Source organism: Mustela putorius, unplaced genomic scaffold (genome assembly GCF_011764305.1).
Source record: "Mustela putorius furo isolate JIRA1106 unplaced genomic scaffold, ASM1176430v1.1 tig00000450_pilon_pilon_pilon, whole genome shotgun sequence".
Lineage (NCBI taxonomy): Eukaryota > Metazoa > Chordata > Mammalia > Carnivora > Mustelidae > Mustela > Mustela putorius.
The window spans coordinates 21658063-21676076 of NW_025421385.1; the positions used below are offsets into that span (position 1 = coordinate 21658063).

An 18014-nucleotide genomic window follows, 5' to 3' on the forward strand; every position below is an offset into this window, starting at 1 on the left:
GGAAGTGTGATTGGGGAGTGCGCTCGTTCTACATTAGGAGGGCTAGTTGGGAGGCCTTTGGAATGAAAGAGGTAGGAAATGGTGAAGGCAGGGGAGACAGAGAGGGTAAGATGGACACATATTGAGGAGGCATTTTTTTTTTAAAGATTTTACTTATTTATTTGAAAGAGAAAGAGTGAGAGAGAGAAAGCACAATCAGGGGGAGCAGCAGGCAGAGGGAGGAGCAGTCTCCCCACTGAGTAAGGAGCCTGACGTGGGACTCTATCTCAGGACCCCAGTATCTTGACCCAAGCTGAAGGCAGATGCTTAAATCGACTGAGCCACCCTAGTGACCCAAGGAGGCATTTTTAAACTGACATAATTTGGTGACCACTATGCAGGAGGGAGAGGATTTGGGGAGAATACCAACCAATTCAGGAAACATGAGGGAAAGAGCCACTTTAGACGAAAGGAAAACATGTTTGAGTATGTTTTCCAATGAGCATGTCCGATCCCTAGATTGAGAAAAAAAGGGAGAATTGAAACAGCACCACCAGCAATAATAAAAGGTGGCAGCTGTGCAGGACATGCAAATGGAGAAGAACCAGTAGGAGCAGAAGGCCAGGAGGAAGTTAATCTTGTGTCTTTAGGAATCCGAGCCAGGCCAGCGGATGACAAGAAAGGGCAGAGCGCGTGCAGGAGGGGACTTGAGGAAATGCCAGCATTGAGGCTGGTGGGCCCTCACGGCAAATGTGGGAAGGGGAGTTCTGCAAACTGATACAGGGAGTGGGCCTTCAGGAGCAAGAGGGTCAGTGACATGAGAGAGAAGCATGTGAAGACTGAGGGAGGCAGCCTGGGGGTCTGTGGGGACTGGAGAGCGATCTCAGGAAAGCCAGTGGTGACCTGGCGGTCAGTGGCTAAGGAAATGTAGGAGTTGAGGAAGCAGGAATTTCTTAGGGAGAAGCCATCAGTGGAAGAAAGGCAGGATGCGATGTGGCTGAAAGAGGGACGGGGTCCCGAGAAGGTTCTTGTCGTTGGCTGGAAAAGACTTAAACTGAAAGGAAGGAGTCAGAGGAGAGAGAAAGAGAGAGGTAAATGAAGTATTTGTTAGAGGAAGTTTTCAGGGGAGGGGGGAAGAGGCATGATCCAATACAAAGACTGGTATTTGGAGAGGAAAGGGTGTGTGTCTCTAGAGCAGAGGGAGGAAGAGAGAACGGAGTCCAGACATAGGATGTGTTGGCAAGTGGACAGAGCAGGAAGTGGTGGGGCTTTCTCTGATGGTCTCTGTTCTGTGCAGGGGAGGGGTGGTAGAGACATTGTGGGTGGTAGATGGGGTTGATGGGGGATGGGTAAAACATATGAAATGGCATTCAAGGCTCAGATGAGTTTGGAGAATGTGGGTGTGTAGGGCCAACCATCCCTGCTAGTATGTGTGAGAGCATAGAAGGCTGATGGTGTGCAGAGGATGGTTTTTAAAATTTGCTTCCATATCCTCTGCCTTACCAGGCAGATGTCTTGGTTGGAATCTCAAAGCTATGTTCTTTTGCCTTGAAATGATCTCTCAGGGATAACTCAAGGGAGAAAATCTTTGAGAACCACATATCTAATAAGGGTTCAGTATCCTAAATATATAAAGAACTCTTATAAATCAACAATGAAAAGACAAAGAACCCAATTCAAAAATGGGAAAAGGATTTGGATAGATATTTCTTTAAGGAATGTATACAAATGGCCAATAACACATAAGAAAATGTTCACCATCATTAATCATTAAGGAAATGTAAATCAAAACCACAATGAGATACCCTTGCACATTCACTAGGATGCCCATCCTCAAAAAGACAGGCAACAACAGAAAAGTGTTGCCAAGGATGTAGAGAAATTGGTCCCCACATACGTTGTGAGCAAGATTATAAAAATGGGGCAGCCACTTGGGAAAACAGTTTGGCAGTTCGTCCAAATGGTTAAACATCGAGTTACCGTATGACCCAGCCATTCCACTCCTAGGTATACACCCAAGAGAACTGAAAACATAAATTCACACAAAATTTTGCTTACAAGGTGTTCATGGCAGCATTATTTTCAAGAGCCAAAAAGTAGAAACAATCCAAATTTACATCAAGTGATAACTACGCAAACAAATGTGGAATAGCCGTATGTCGGAGTGTTATTTAGATCCAAAAAGGAAGGAAGTGCTGCTGTACACTTTCAGCACCCAGGTACAGACAGCATACACGCCACAGCCACAGATGCTCTAAGACGAGACTTGAAGACGCAATGCTAAGTGATAGAAGCCAGATGCAGCAGGTCATATGTTCTGTGACTCTGTTCGTATAAAATCTCCAGAACAGGCAAATCTCTAGAGACGGAACTGTGGTTGCCAGGAACCGGAGGGAGCAGAAAAGGCAGAATGATGGCTCCTGGGTGCACAGTATCTTTTTGCAGTGATGAAAACGTCCTGGAATTAATTCGTCATGAGCGTGGTGCAACTTTGTAAATATACTACAAGCCACTGTAGTGTAGCCTTCTAAAAAAAAAAAAAAGGTTGAATTTCATGGTCTGCGAATTATATCTCAATTTTTAAAAATCCGTCAGGAATGCAATTTGTTTGTTTGCTTTTTAGACAAAGAAATGCCCCCTCCCCGTTAAGAAAATATGCGGCAACTAAGCACCTTGTTCCAGGAGCAGAATGTAGCAAGACCTCTGTTTTTGTTTTGTTTTAAAGATTTATTTGACAGAGAGAGAGACAGCATGAGAGGGAACACAAGCATCAGGAGAGGGAGAGGGAGAAGCAGGCTTCCCATTGTGCAGGGAGCCCAGTGGGCTCATCCTAAGACCCTGGGTTCATGGCCTGAGCCGAAGGCAGACGCTTAACAACTGAGCACCCCAGGCGCCCCAGTACAGAAGCTATTAAATACATAGGTAGTACTCACCTTTCGTGAATTGGAGAGGATGCTTGAACTGTTACTAACCATACCTTGGTTTTCCTGCTGTGCGATTCTTATTTTTCAGGATAGGAAGGCGGTTTGTCTTGTGGATCACAAGCACTGGAATATTTTTCTTTGGTGTCGCCGTGGCGTTCTCATCTGATTTTTACAGTTTCATGATCACACGCTTTCTTCTTGCTATGGTGAGTTGTGTGTGTGCTTTTTAAAACAAACAAGCAAACAAACAAAAAACATCTCATTAATTCTTCTGCTATATTTTCATCTCGAGCCTGTGTCAGTTTGGGTCAGTTAGAATGTGGTGAGAGAGAGAGAGTAAGGACTTGTCTTAGTTCACTCCAGTAGGACCTTTTTCTGTGCAATAGTAACGCCCTGTGTTTACAGCTAAATTCATTAACATGAAAAGTGGTTGCTTACTAGGCAGACTTCTTGTCTGACTGCACGCCTGGCACATGATCCACATTCCACAATCACTGAGGCATTATTTCATTTCTGAGCGATTCTATTGGTCGAGTCAGGCCCCGAATGCAGGAGCCAAAGAGATGCTTAAGGTGTACTGTTAAGAAAGTCTTTTGTATACTGTGTGGTAGGAATGAACACTAGAAGGCTTCAGGCTCTTCTGTTACAAGGAACAGGGAAATATATGGAAACAGGCATGAGTTTGCACATCAACTTGGTCAAATTTTGGCTTTTTCACTGTGTGGCCTTGGGCAAACAAATATTTTGGCTTTTTCACTGTGTGGCCTTGGACAAACACTCTTTGGGCCTTAGTTTCCAAGCTGTAAACTGTAGAAAATACTACCTGCTTCACTGAGTTGTTTTCAGGAGTCAGTGAGATTAAAGTTAAATGCATGGTAGGGCGCCTGACACAGCATATGCCGTCCTTCTGGGGGGGACTGTTACCAGAAGTGGATCAGCCAGTGACAAAGCATCCCCACACTTGGTGAGGCATCCAGACAGGGTTCAAATGGCCAAATGACAGAAGCAGTGAGTCCTGTGGGAGGTCACCGGTCAAGGAAAGTGGAGTGAAGTTTCTACTGTGGGAGGAGCTTGTGATCTTGCTAAACCCAGGGACAGGCAAGCATCCCCTCTCACCGGGGCGTATGAGCCAAGATTCCGGGGAGAGGCCAAGGACTGCGATCTCAGGAGAGGTCCTGGCCCTCACAAAGCAGGCAGGTGCATTCAGTTTTGGAGTCTTCCCTAATGGCTGGACAGGGTTCCTAGGAAGCCACATGCATGCCCAAGGATGGGGATGATGCATAAAAAGAAAAAAAATTTAGGAGAATTGGAGGCATAGCCCCTTTTATTTTTAAAAAAGATTTTATTTATTTATTTGACAGACAGAGATCACAAGTAAGCAGAGAGGCAGGCAGAGAGAGAGAGAGAGGAGGAAGCAGGCTCCCTGCAGAGCAAGAGCCCAATGTGGGGCTCGATCCCAGGACCCTGGGATTATGACCTGAACCAAAGGCAGAGGCTTTAACCCACTGAGCCACTCAGGTGCCCCGCATAGCCCCCTTTAAAAAGTACTTATATATATTTAGGAATATAAAGAGTTTTTAACACAAAAGTTAACAACCTGCACTCTGTGTCCATTAAGGACAGAATGAAAAGAGATGGCTCTGGGCTTGCAGAGTGAGATTTGATGAGAACTTTGGTGGGAATGATGGCTCAGTGGAAGCACAGGTATGGAGAGATTGTGAAGGTCCTCTTTTGGAAGGCTTAAGAGGATGCATTCTGAAAATAGCTGTTTCAGTCTTACAAAAACCATGTGTTTATTTCTGGAACCGAGAAAATGAAAAAGCCACTCGTTGAATGCATTTGTAAATGTAGCCTTAAGTTTCTGTCTTTGATTTTCATGAGAAATGTAGTTGGGTTGAATTCTGAGTAGGGAAGATGCAGACAGACTCCTTTAGTCAACACATTTATTAGAATCTGCCCGCCCAGTAAACTGGACCAGACTGTTTCAAAGACCCTAGAGAGTAGTAGGAAGGTGAGACACTCATGGGCCATCCTGGAAGATATAATGTTGACAATGGAGGCATGACAGTGGGGGGTCTTAAGCTGGGAAGGTGGAGAGTCTGGAGAGTTATGGGCTTTTTAGTTCTGAGGGATGGGTAAGAGAATGTTCCAGGCAGAGGCAGCCAGTAAGAAGGCCCTAAGATGAGAAGGAATTGAAGGTCCAGATGTCTGGAGAATAGAGAGGAGATAAAATACCTCGATGAGGCTGAAGGTGTCGGGGATGCTTAACTAGGGCCTCAGAGGATGATCAAGAGTTTGTGTCATTTCCTAGAGGCAATGGGAATGTCCTGAATGGGCTCAGGTGGGGCAAAGTGGCTACTCTGCCTGCTCTGTTGGGGGAGGAGGGTGGTGTCCAGGGAGATGGGAAGAGCAGAGTGTTATCAGTGGAGGTGACGGGTGTGAATGGATCCAAAGAGTGTCTTGGGATTACATAGATGTATGGATTGTCTGAAGCCAGTGACAGAAGTAACCAATAAGAAGTGGGAGTGGACTCAGAATTAATATGGAAAAAAACCCCTGCTGGGCACTGATGTTACCTCTTGACTTACTGGGGGAAATTTATAGTATTTGACAGTAATCACCATCTTTGTGTACTGTAACAGCAGCAGTTACCAAACAACTAGATTTTTGGATGTGGGAGTCCTCATGATCAGGGTTCGCTATCTGAGTCTTGCAATTACAAGGTTGTATGAAGAAATGGAAGCTGTTGTCACAAAAATATTAAACCAAGCATTCATGCAGGAGAGGCCCCACCATGCACATCCCTGCTTACTGCTAGTGTCAGCCTCTCTGGCCCAGGAAATTGCTTGTAGGTTAGAAAGAGTTCTGACTCTCTGATGGAAGGAGAAATTGCAGGTCTTACAAAAGATGTTTGATTACAAATGTCTTTGAGAGCAATGGGGAAAACCAAATCATCCTACCAAAATCCCTTGGCCTGTTGGGATGTGGCAGAGCTAGACCAGTTAACTTTTGAAGAAATTAACATCCACAAGGATAATGACATGATGAGCCTTCAAAAGATTATGATTTGAATATCAAAGGATTAAGAGAGGCCTTTGGCTCTTAAATAATTTTGTAAAAATTAACTTTCTGATTTGCGTTATAGAAGTCAAATGTGAAATACTCTGGAAGGAAAAATTCTAATCCCCTCATCATCCACCCTGCCCCCCCGCACACAAAAAAATCCATCATTTGATTTATTCTTTGTTTATTCTAAGAATGACCACCTATTGCTATTATAGTCTAAATTTTGTTAAAGATAGGCTTGTTTTCAAAATAAAATTATTTCCCCCAATTTTAAAAATTGTGGTGAAATACACATAATGTAAAATTTACCATCTTAGCTACCTTGAAGTATACATTTCAGTGATACTAAGCACATTCATATTGTTGTGCAACCATAATCACTATCCATCTCCAGAACACTTTTCATCTTGCAAAACCGGAACCCTATGCCCATTAAACACTAACTCTCATTTCCTCCTCGCCTCAGCCCTGAGCAACCACATTCTGCATTCTACCTCTATGATTTCAGCTACACTGTGTACCTCATACAAGTGGAATCATACAGTATTGTATTTTTTTTGTGATTGGCTTATTTCGCTTAGTATTATGTCCTTAAAGCCTGTTGTAACATGTGTCAGAATTTCCTTCGATTTTAAGGCTTAATAATAGTCCATTATCTAGATAGACCACATTTTGCTTGTCTGTCCATCTGTCCATGGATGTTTTTGTTGCTTCCACATTTTAGCCATTGTAATAATGCTGATACAAACATGGGTATACAAATATTTCTTTGAGACCTAGCTTTCAATTATTTTGGGTATATATCCAGAGTGGGACTGCTGGGTCATATGGTACTTCTATTTTTAGTTTTTTGGGGGGGAATCCCCATGCAGTTTCCCATAAGGACTGTATTATTTTATATTCCCACCAGTAGTGCACAAGAGTTCCAATTTCTCCATATCCTTATTCAACACTTGTTATTTTCTGTTTGTTTGGTTTTTTTTTAATTAATAGCCTTCCTAATGGTTATGAGGTGGTATCTCAATGTGGTTTTGATTTACATTTCCGTAATGGTTAGTGATGTTGAACAACTTTTCATGTGCTTATTGGCCATTCATATATCTTTTTGGAATAATCCAAATTTCTTTGCTCATTTTGAAATGGATTGCTTGTTTTGTTGTTGAGTTTTAGGAGTCTTCTATATACGCTGGTGATTAATTTCTTACCAGATACATGATTTGTAGATATGTCATTCCATAAGTTGTCTTTTCACTCTGTTGGTAGCCTCCTTTGATGCACGGAATTCTAATTTTCATGAAGCCCAGTTTATTTTCTCTTTTGTTGCTTGTTAAAGTTTCAACCAAATCTTTTTCTTCACATTAGTTGTCAAATTTTTTGCTCCCATTTAACAGTTTAGGGTTTAATAATAAGGACCTCTTGTATGTAGAGTAATTGGTATGCATGTTTACAGTTATATTAACTGAGAAATAAACGCACGCTACAGAGGAATCCTTACATGAAACCCAAGGCAGAGTCTAACATATATCATACATATCCTGTCATCTCTATCATACGTAGCTTCTCGAGTTGGTCTTTTGCGGGGGTGAGGGTGGGGGATGGGTGGGAAGAATCATTTAAAGAAGGATGGATTGACTTAACCACCATTTTACAAATGTGGGAAGGGTCTCAGAAAACAATTTTTGTCATTTTCCTTCTTGCCCATGTGTGATATGCAGAGAGATCAGACCCCTTAGCAGTTAATAAATGTGACCTTAAATCTGGACCACCCTCCCTGCTTTGTTTTTCAGTCTGGAAGTGGCTATCTCGTGGTGGTGTTTGTCTATGTGATGGAATTTATTGGCATGAAGTCTCGGACGTGGGCATGCATCCAGATGCATTCCTTTTTTGCCATTGGAACAATGGTGGTGGCTTTGACAGCCTACTTTGTCAGGACCTGGTGGATCTATCAGATAATCCTCTCCACAGTGACTGTCCCCTTTGTCCTGTGCTGTTGGATACTCCCAGAGACACCTTTTTGGCTTCTCTCACAGGGAAGATATGAAGAAGCACAGAGAGTAGTTGATACAATGGCCAAGTGGAATAGGGCGAGCTCCTGTAAACTGTCAGAACTTTTGTCACTGGATCTAAATGGTCCTGTTGGTAATGAACCCTCTGAAGTTAAGAAGCACAGCCTGATAGATCTGTTTTCTGACTGGAATGTTGGAACAAGGACGCTTATTGTTTGGCTGATTTGGTTCACTGGGTGTTTGGGATTCTACTTCTTCTCCTTGAATTCTGTTAATTTAGGAGGCAATGAATATTTAAACCTCTTCCTCATGGGTAAGTAGTTAAAGTATATTTAAGTGTGGCAATGAATTGATGTTTCCACCATGTTTTTAGTATGTTTTTATTGTCTTTTCTGTACTAGGAACAATATTGCCAACTATTTATTATGGTCTCTTTTAGTGTTATTATGCTGGAGTACAGGTATATATTTCTCTTTTAAAGATTTTATTTATTTATTTGACAGAGAGAGAGAGAGAGATCACAAGTAGGCGAAGAGGCAGGCAGAGAGAGAAAGAGAGAGAGGAGGAAGCAGGCTCCCCACTGAGCAGAGAGCCCAATGCCCGATCCCAGGACCCTGGGACCATGACCTGAGCCGAAGGCAGAGGTTTTAACCCACTGAGCCACCCAGGCGCGCCTATATTTCTCTTTTAGAACAATGCCAACAAAGAATTGAGTCCCTCCTTCCTCTTCTGCCTCTGCTCCTTGCTTGCTTCCTTCCCATAAGCCCATTCCCATCTCAGAACTCTCTGTGAGAGGTGATGTCTGTAATATCTGGCTTGTACCCTTTTAGACCTCTTTCTATGCATTTCATACATTTGTGCAGATGAAGAGATCATTCACTAACTACTGTTCTTTGCAAGTGGCTTTCGTTTTTAAATTTAATATATCTTGGAGCTCTTCTGGTATCTTTCTACCTTCAAAAGTCCTTAATTTAGAAATTGTAGCCTGTAAGGTCACTTAAATACACGCAACTATAATTTCATTTTCATGCCTCTTTATTTCAGTAGCAGGTTAAAATGGTCCCAGATATCATGACGTCTTGAGGCATGACTCCGAGGGTCAACCAAAATCACACCAGACATGAGAGAAACTTTAGAAGTCGATACGTGTCCATCTAGTCTTAACTCCTGGTCATTTTCATGAAGGCTGCCTGCATTTATTATTATCCTCAGAAAAATCTCGCTCTTACAATTTTCCACAAAGACAGCATCCCTTCTCATTAAGGGACTCTGATGACATAAAAACATCTGTTTTTATTTATTATAGCTCAGCAGGAATTACCAGGGGAGTCATTTTAAGTCTTCTCTTTTTGGGGAAACCAACAAGCTTGCAGACAGAGTCCGTGTTGGCTTCAAAACCCATTCTATATGTCAGCTCGAGAAATGATGCAGAATTCCTCGAGCAGAGTAGCAAGGGGCAGGAGGACTGGTGGGGCAGGGGGTGGGGGCGTATGTGTGACTTGGGGAAACTTAGGGAAGTTGGAATCTTAGTTCTCTATGATACAGTTTCTTTGTTTTAATGGAGATATAAATTCCCAAGAAACTGGGACATCTCATAAATATAAAAATGTTTCTAAGATAAATATACATGGTTTTCTATTCTCTACTATCTTAGATTTTTCATGTTTTTACCCTTCCCGGAAGTTCTCTTGCCAGCAGGTGCTTCCAGGCAGCATTTCTGTGCTGTGACATTTTGGAACGAGTTTCTATCTCTGGAGATGGGTTGGGGCTGGTGGGGATTTCAGTCCAGCTTCAAGACATACCCGTGGGGTCATGTGGGGATAGGAGCAGAACTGGGTCCGGATGAATGGGGAGATTCTGCATTATAGATGGAAGAAAGTAATGGCCGATTGTCCGAATCCCAGGAGGCTTGGGCCTCATTGCTTGTACATGTCTATTCCAGACACGGTCACACCAAAAACTAGAGGTGGTGTCAGTATCTTGAAGCAGCAACTCAAGAAAAACCAGTTGTAGGATACTTTAAATGTCCCTTCAGCCATTTCACAGTTGCAGCTCTGCTTTCTAGACCCTGGGAAGTTGGTTGGTGGCCGGGCACCCTGGCCTGAGGCACAGAGGGAGGCAGTGGGGGGAGGGAGGCTGCAGGAAAGGAGCTTTGGCTGCTGAAGACCTTGCTTCCGGTCCCTGAGCTGTCCCTTACTCATCTGGCTCAAAGCATTTACTCCCGGTTGTAAAGAGGGGACCCGAAGCTGGTCTTACTCCCATGTGGCTCTTTTGTGGGTCATTATCTTATTTGACTTTGAAAAGTACCTGATAAACTCTTAAAAATAATTAAAAAAAAAGGAGAGTAGAGTAAGAGATGTACACCCTGATCTGGCCTAAAAGCATGGACTTTGCCACTGCAGGTCTGTGGAAGGGAGCATTTCCTTCAGAGCTGATTATTTCCATGTCGATGGAAGGGAGCCTCAAAGGCAGCTCAGAATGTTCTTTTTTGTCTTTGCCTGAGCCACTTTTTTTATTTTTTTATTTTTTTTGAGCAGTGGCGGCTGTGTAAATTTCTGATGTACTACTGAGAATGTTCACCCGAAGTGTAGGTATCTACCCCCCTCCCCACACCCCCCGAGGTGTGTTCAGAAGCTGTGGGAGACAGAGAGGCTGACCTGCCCCTCCATGTGCTTGCAGTGTTCTGCAGTTGTGTGAACAAGGGCCTGTCACGCCTGAGCAGTGGGGGCGGGGCCCATCCTGAGATTAGGCAAGCTGCAAAGGGAGGGGAGAACCCCAAGACTGAATTACATGGAAGATCTGGCCTGGTAGACAATGGCAGTTTTCCTAAAGGAGATCGCTGGGGTTGCTCAGTTTGGCCAAAGGGTTCTGCTTGCGCCCTGTTTCGTTCTGGCTGGTAGGCATAGAGCTTTTAGGCTCTGGATCTCAGGTTCAAACTTTGGTTTTTCAAGAGAAGGGCTTTCCAGTCAGTTATGGACTCAGAGCTCCAGCCTTCACCTTCAAGGTAGGGCAGTAAAAAGAGGCCATCGGGGATTCATGTTAGATGTCTAGATGTTTACTTTCAGATTTAAAAATCCTTCGTGTGTTCTCTTTGGTTTGTGTACCTAGCCGACAGTGAATTCTCTGCTTTAGTTCCTAACTTGGAAGTTAGTGATCTAGAATTTTCCCTCGTTCTGCCAAGCGTGAAAAACCAAAGATCAGAAATTATCAATGTTGTCTATGAATTTACTCATGTAGTCATCCAATACGCCTGGCCTCTGGGTCCCATGTTGTGTACCGGGGAACTTACAGCCTAGTGGGGGGCGAGATCCCCAGGACAGGCGATAAGTGCCAGGAGGACTGTGGGGGTGTTAGTGCCCTTCCGAGGACACATCCTCTTCATGCCAGGGAGTTTCAAAGGGATTGGGCTTGCAGGGCGGGCATTGGGTAGCCCTTAGGGGACCCTGGTAATGGGAAGAGAGCTGATCATTCCTTTTGGGTGGTGGGTTAGAAGATGAGGTCCCCTTGGTGTGGTTGTTGTCATGGCTTATAGAGAGCCCTTTCACTCGATGACAGGTGCAGTGGAAATTCCTGCCTACATCTTCATAGGCTGGGGGATGGACAGGATAGGGAGAAGAAACGTTCTGGTCTGCTCTCTGATCTCCGGAGCACTGTTCTGTGGTATGATTATGGTGATCCCCAAGGTGAGTTATTTTTATGTTTTATTGAAGGCACAGTTAGTTATACCATGGCAGTAAGACGAAGGTCCATTCAGACACATGGACAGAGAAGATACATAATATTTAAAAATTAAAAAAAAAAACCATTCTTTCTCTGTGATGTAAGTAATACATGTTCATCTTAAAAAAAAATTTTTTTTTTGGAAAAAAATGTTTCCAAAAAAAAAGCCCATAATCCCAGTTCCCATGGATGACCAGTATTGTTTTTTGTAAACACAGTGGTCCTGAATGAGGGAAGTTGATCACGTCTTCCAGTGATGATTGTTGTCGTAAACATTCATTCATTGAACAAATGTGTATCTATTATGTTGTCCTAGGGGCTGAAGACACACAGTGAATCAAGTTTCTACAAGTGTGAAGAAAACCAAAAGGGGATGAGGGGTGGAGTGTGTGTGTGTGTGTGTGTGTGTGTGTGTGTATGTGTGTTTGTGGGTGTGACATATGTGTTTATTTTATCCAGGGTGATCGAGGATGGTGTGCTTCTCAGAGAAGGTAGCAGCTGATTAGAACCCAGAGGAGGGAGGAAGCCAATAGAGACATCTGAAGGATATAATGAGTTTTATATTCAGGACTGTTTCCATTTAAACAGTCTTGCTTTTCATTGCAGGCACCTAGTGGTGTTCACTTTCAAGTGTGCCTAAATCCCTCAAGGAGCTCGTTCTCAAAAATGTAGTTTCCTACTGAGAAACACTGCCAGAAACTACGGAGACCACTTTCCCATTTCTATGGTCGGGCGAACACCATCCCCTAGAAGAACTCTCTTTTTAAAAAGATTTTATTTATTTATTTATTTGAGGGAGAGACACACAGCGAGAGAGGGAACACGAGCAGGGGGAGAAGGAGAGGGAGAAGCAGGTTTCCTGCCCAGAAGGGAGCCCGATGCGGGGCTCGATCCCAGGACGCTGGGAAGACTGAGCCGTCCGGGCACTACCTGCCACCCCCAGAATAATTCTTGCATCCAGAAGTGCTCCTCCTCTTCCCCCTGCAAAATGTTATCAGAACTTGTGTTTTCATTCTTGATTTGGAAAATATGGTTATTCTAACAGTACTTTAAAATACCTTCTATGGGGCACCTGGGTGGCTCAGTTGTCTGCCTTCTGCTCAGGTCATGATCCCAGGGTCCTGGACTCAAGCCCCAATTTCGGCTCCCTGCTCAGTAGGGAGTCTGCTTCTTCCTCTCCCTCTGCCTCTCTCCCTGCTTGTGCTCTCTCTGTCTCTCTCTCAAATGAATAAATAAAATCTTCTAAAAAATACTTTCTATAATTTTCTCTAGGATTACAATAGTATCTCACCATTTAGAGCAAGGCTTTTTAAGTTTTGCATATTGTTTGAAATTTTCTTTAAGTTAACCAGTGACTTTTTATAGTAATACTTCACTTAATTCTGAAGGATGGTGAATCAAATGTTTTATACAATGAAGTTTCCCACTGATTGACACAACTAACATGAATGCCGTCAAACTACTCAGGACCAGGGGGTTGTTGCCAATTTGAGGGAACCTCATTTACACCTTTTTTTGGTTTTGTCTTTTCAAGTAGTTTACAGGTACAGTAGTTGAGTTAATGGCAGCTGCCTTTGAGCTGGCTGGTGAAGATTTAGGGGAACCCCAAAACCTCTGAGTCCTATAATGGTTACATGCCTGTGATAATAGGGAAAACAGGAGAGTAGCTGATGGGGATTTCTAGAAACAGGGCACTAACATTTAACCACAAATTTCTTCCTTCTGATGAAGTTTCTCCCCAAATGGCAGTGTCAGCACCCATCAGTGTTTTCCAGGTTACATTAATTCATTCGGTTAACACTGTCTACAATAGATACTGTCAACAGAGTCATCCAGCAAACACGCAGGGATCAGGATGACAAGGTGACATTCGTTGCTTCATTAGAGGCGAGTTCCATCAAGTTCCAGGGACTTCGCAGAACAGATACTTATTCTTGCCCATAGAAAGTCCGATGTGGGTCGTGGTGCTGGGAGGGGAGGGAGTGTTTGGCTTCACCAGGTCATTCATGGATTGAGGTTGACCGAGGCACCGCCATCCTCAACACACGAACTCCGGGGTCCCCTGGGTCTCCACATCCAGCTGGCAGACAGGAGAGGAGAGCAAAGATGGAACGGGGGAGGGCTTTGCGAGCCACAGCTGGAAGTAGAGGGACCGCAGAAACTGAGCTGGAGGCGCTGTTGAGAAGGGTCGCTGTTGAGAAACGCATCGACGAAAAGAAAAAAAGAAGAATCTGTTTTAATAATTCAGTTATCCATCTCAGATTATTTTCTGAAGATAATTTATAAGCTAGAAGATTACTGTTGCAAAGGGCACAGTTTGTTTTTATGGCTCTTTGATTCATTCTGCTCTGCTCAACTCCAGGAGTGGGTCAATTACTACGGAACAGGTACCGTCTGGACGTGTCTTGCTCTCGAACAGTCTTTGCAAACGGCTTTTCTCATTTGTTCATTTGACATCTCCAAGGCCGAGGGAAGGCACAATTAAACTTTTCTCTAAATTTTGGAAAGATGAAAAGCCTTCAGAGCCCATGAGTAGAGATTACAAAAATTCAAACAGAGAAATGAAACTTTTCATAGTTCTGAACAGTATTGGGTAATTAGAAATAATAGTAATAATAAATAATAATAATTTTTAAGATTTCACATTTTTCTTTTAAAAATGTTACCTCTGATGGTCTATTTTGCTAATACATGTTTTTTCAGGGTTACTTTGTTTATACTGTGGTGGTGACTATGGCTGGAAAATTTGCCATAGGGGCCTCGTTTGGTCTTATTTATCTTTATACAGCAGAGCTGTATCCGACCGTGGTAAGGTAAGAATTATTTTTCTTTTGTTTTTTTGTTGTCCTTTGCTTACATGTCATTTCATTATATTTGACCGTTGAGTAGAAATGCTTTCTTTCTTTAGCGGTTACTGGAGCTCTGAGACATGGGAAAGTCAGACGAGGATGCAAATTTTAAATCTGAGGCTTTGTCTATACCTCATTAACAAGGTTACTAAAGAAATTGTTGTGAAACCACACTCTATTATTCTAAAATCATTTTAAATCTCAAATACAATTGACTTACACCGACTCTCTGTATGATTCAAGGCTAATTTTCTCAGGGTGTGTCTCTTGATGTTCTGATGTCCGTTGTCTTAACTTTCAGGGCTTCCCTAACAAAACCCCAGAGGTTGGGTGCCTGAAACAGCAGAAATCTATTTTCTCACATATCTGGAGGCTCGAGGTCCAGGATCAAGCTGTTTGGCCGATTTGCCTTCTCCTGTGTGGGGCGTTTCTTCTTGGCTTTATTAGAGATACTTACTCACATTAAAAACACATTCTTTCCTTCTTACTACCCATTCTATAAGTCTACCTGAAATAGCTTTTAGAGAGGAGCACATTAAGATACTGCTTGACTTTAAACAATTAAAATAGAATATTCCACAGATATAAATCCGTTCTTCCTCATTCCTGTCCGTTCCCTGCCCCAACCAAATTCCTGCTCTAGAAGACCAATGTTATTCTCAATGTTAGATTGAATGAAAACACATAAGGGCCTCATCTGCATAGCAAAGGAAGAATGGGTTTTTTTATTATTAATATTTTTTTTGGTCTTGAAGGGTCTTGAATTATCTGCTGAATGCCTGTATATACCACTGTTTCACAGAATGTGGATCTAAATCCCAAGTGATTCTCGAAACTTTAGTGTAAAATTATTTTCCAGTATATTAGGCCGAGCTGAAGTTTTATTATATTTGTTCTCTGCTAGAAGTGTGGCAGGGCAGGGCAGGTGGTGGTGGCGGGGCGTGGGGGGGGCATGCTGCAGGAGGTACGCCCTCCGAGCACCCATCTGCACTTCCTGCTGCTGTCCTAATGCTCCTTCTGTTTGCAGGTCTCTGGCAGTGGGAAGCGGCAGCATGGTGAGCCGTTTGGGAAGCATTGTGGCCCCGTTCTGGGTTTATCTCTCCAACGCTTGGACCTTCCTCCCGCAGGTGTGCATCAGTTTAGAGAACCTCGCTGGGCCAGCAGAGGGAGGGGTAGGGGAGCTAATTGCCTTCTGTATTTTTACTTCTTGGAAGCCAGTTTATAATGCAGTTCTGGAGATTATAGAAACCTTGTTAATAGCTCACGAGTCGGGAAGGAGAGTGGCGGTTGCTGTTTTATATTCCGTGATTGCCTCTGATGAGTCCATAATTGCATTTGTGTTTGCGGTGGATGGACCTCTCCCCAGCCATCTCCTGAAGCTGCGTAGGGAGAGCTCTGTTCTCCGTCCTCCCGGGGCCTGGGGCCCACCCCGCCCTTGCCTTTGGGTTCCCACCTGGCCCAGGTCAAGGTGAATTCTGGAGGCTGCTTGCTGCTTGGAGGATCCTGTGGTGCCTGATGGAGAGCTTTAGGGGTCTGGTTTTCAGCTTACCTGAAACTGGACAGGTTCTTCACGGGGGAGGCTTCTGCTCAGGAGGAAGATGGGAGACAAGTGGGGTGAGAGCTTAGGGGGGCGGGGAGGGCTTGGGAGTGGGGGTTGGAGGTGGCCTGGGGCGCTGCGAAACTTAGGGGAGGGCCCTGGGTCTCTGGCTCTCCCCCTTCCTCCAGATGCCCTCTCTTGAACTTACTTGCCACAGCTCCCTCTAGGCTGGCCCCTCTCATCTTCAGTGCTCCTCATTCATTTTCTGATTTCGCCTTAAATGGACTCATTCTCTGAGAGCCATCCGGGCTATCTTCCCCAGTCCCTGTGTGGAAAACCTCTTTGCCATTCAGACTTCCCTTCTGCGCTGCAAACCCATCCTTTGCCTGGTCTCCAGGGTGTCTCACAACAGAGTCAGGTTTTCCCGGACAGGACAGGTCCGTGCCTTCATGCCCTTCTCCTCTGACCCCCACTTTGGGGGAGAAGGCAGCAGCCTCCAGCAGGACGCTTGAGCGTCAGCATTTCAATGGTCCTGTTCTTCTATCCCCCTCGTGTCCCCATCCATGACACCAAACCTTCACCCTCCTTCTCAAAACCACCCCAGCTTGCCTGCTTCCAGTTCAATGGCCTCCGCCGTCTGCCTCCCAGATCCTCCCCCTGTGCTTCCCCCGGCCCCGTCAGAAGAGTCTGCCACACCACAGCAACTCCTGACTGCCACATCACCTTCAGGGTTGGAGAAAATCTGAGCTCTGCTGGGTATTGATTCCTTTCCAGATGGACCCCCTGCAGATGGGACCCCCTCCCATCTCCCCTTGCTAAACTTGCCCGTATCCTTGAAGAAGCAGAGCAAACCCCCCTTCTCTGAGGAAGACACCTGGATCCCACGACCCCACGTCTCCCTTCCTCTGGTCTGCGTAGCATTACACGTGCGCTGCTTTCCGCGCCCACAGGGAGCCAAAGTCCAGCTTTATGGTCTGTGCGTGTGTTTTTGTCCCCCTGGTTAGACCGCTGGACTCTGGCTGGACAGGGCACTTTGGATCCCCGGGACTGTATCCAGCAAAGCATTTCCCTCTCTCTGTGTGCCACTCATGTTATCCCTTAACTGGTATTTTAAATCAAATAGACTGGCTTTTTAAAATTAGCTTTGTCTTCAGCAATATCACTAGCAAAAGCCTGGGTGTTAGGCTAGTCGTATGTTTTTCCAAAACAAAGTAACGGGACCATTACCATTGAACCATTGAACAAAGTATGTGGTGCACCCAAAATCACCTTGCTCACAGAGGTGGTGTGCACCTACACTTTGGGAATCACTGGCTTAGCCTGGATATCTCTCATGTCCCAGTAACGGGCACTTGTCAAGTTTGCTTAATTGTGGTGTTGGGATGCCAGCATCTCTCAGGGGCTGACTCTGAGGTTGAGAAATGATACGTGCTATCTGTCCTGCATAGAGAAGTGTTTTGGAGAGCCCACCATCCTTTTTAGGGCATGGACTTTTCTAGAAGCATCTTCTTTGTGCTAGCACTCTGTGCTCCTCATTAAATAAATAGGAGATAAAAGCAGAAAAGGCATTTTTGAAACCAATAAGCTGAAACACACAGAAGATACATACATCTATGAAAGCAAACTGCTCTAAAAATACTAAAACCAAATAAAGATTCAAAAGAAAGAAAGAAAGAACATCCATAATAGTCAGTCAGGGGCTATGGAGTCAAAAGGGACTTTAAATTTTGTTTACCAGGTACTTAAATAGCACTTGTTATGCAAAACAAAAACAAAAACAAGAAGACCCCTTTGGGTCTTCATAGATTACAGATACTGTTTGTTGCTATCTGCATTTTAAAAATGAGGGGACTGATGTTTGGAAAGTAATTGGTAGCTCAAGGTCACCGGGGTGACAGAGCTTGGATTCAAACCCAAATACCCTGCTTTTCAC

At 44.1% G+C, this 18014-nt stretch overlaps 1 protein-coding gene across 2 annotated transcripts in view; it reads left to right on the forward strand.

Moving 5' to 3' along the window:
• SLC22A16 (solute carrier family 22 member 16) overlaps positions 1 to 18014 on the forward strand; it is a 40216-nt gene that overhangs the window by 17950 nt on the left and 4252 nt on the right. The window contains exons 3-7 of one of the 2 annotated variants that reach the window (XM_004753507.3): positions 2992 to 3109; positions 7757 to 8288; positions 11531 to 11658; positions 14399 to 14508; positions 15572 to 15671. In XM_004753507.3, the coding sequence (XP_004753564.1) occupies positions 2992 to 3109; positions 7757 to 8288; positions 11531 to 11658; positions 14399 to 14508; positions 15572 to 15671 (988 nt within the window). The remainder of the gene's footprint in view (positions 1 to 2991; positions 3110 to 7756; positions 8289 to 11530; positions 11659 to 14398; positions 14509 to 15571; positions 15672 to 18014) is intronic. The other variant, XM_013056705.2, reaches the window with a different exon arrangement.